This window comes from Penaeus monodon, chromosome 32 (assembly GCF_015228065.2).
Source record: "Penaeus monodon isolate SGIC_2016 chromosome 32, NSTDA_Pmon_1, whole genome shotgun sequence".
NCBI lineage: Eukaryota > Metazoa > Arthropoda > Malacostraca > Decapoda > Penaeidae > Penaeus > Penaeus monodon.
The window spans coordinates 16,470,136-16,470,352 of record NC_051417.1 but is presented as its reverse complement, the minus strand read 5'-3'; the positions used below and the strand labels follow the sequence as shown (position 1 = coordinate 16,470,352).

General features: G+C 51.6%; 1 protein-coding gene across 1 annotated transcript in view; it reads right to left on the bottom strand.

The window, feature by feature from the left end:
- Positions 1-217, bottom strand: part of LOC119593571 (mucin-19-like) — a gene marked incomplete in the record, with an annotated part of 28,776 nt that overhangs the window by 438 nt on the left and 28,121 nt on the right. Inside the window, 1 exon segment of the mRNA XM_037942529.1 lies at positions 4-216. Within this exon segment, the coding sequence (XP_037798457.1) occupies positions 4-216 (213 nt within the window).

Genomic DNA, 217 nt, shown 5'->3' with positions numbered 1-217 from the left:
CACTGACACCTTCTGGACACGAGCAGCAGAGGATGAAGTCTTTCTTGCTTGTGATGATCCAGACGACTGATTGATCACGACAGATCCAGTGGCTTCATAGCGGTGGTCAGCAGGTGTGAAGTGGGAGATGACACTTGATTTTCTTTCAGGAGTCTTGACAGAGACAGTGCGGGTGAGAGAGAGCTTAGAGGCAGCAGCTGCAGATGAGACAGCCCGT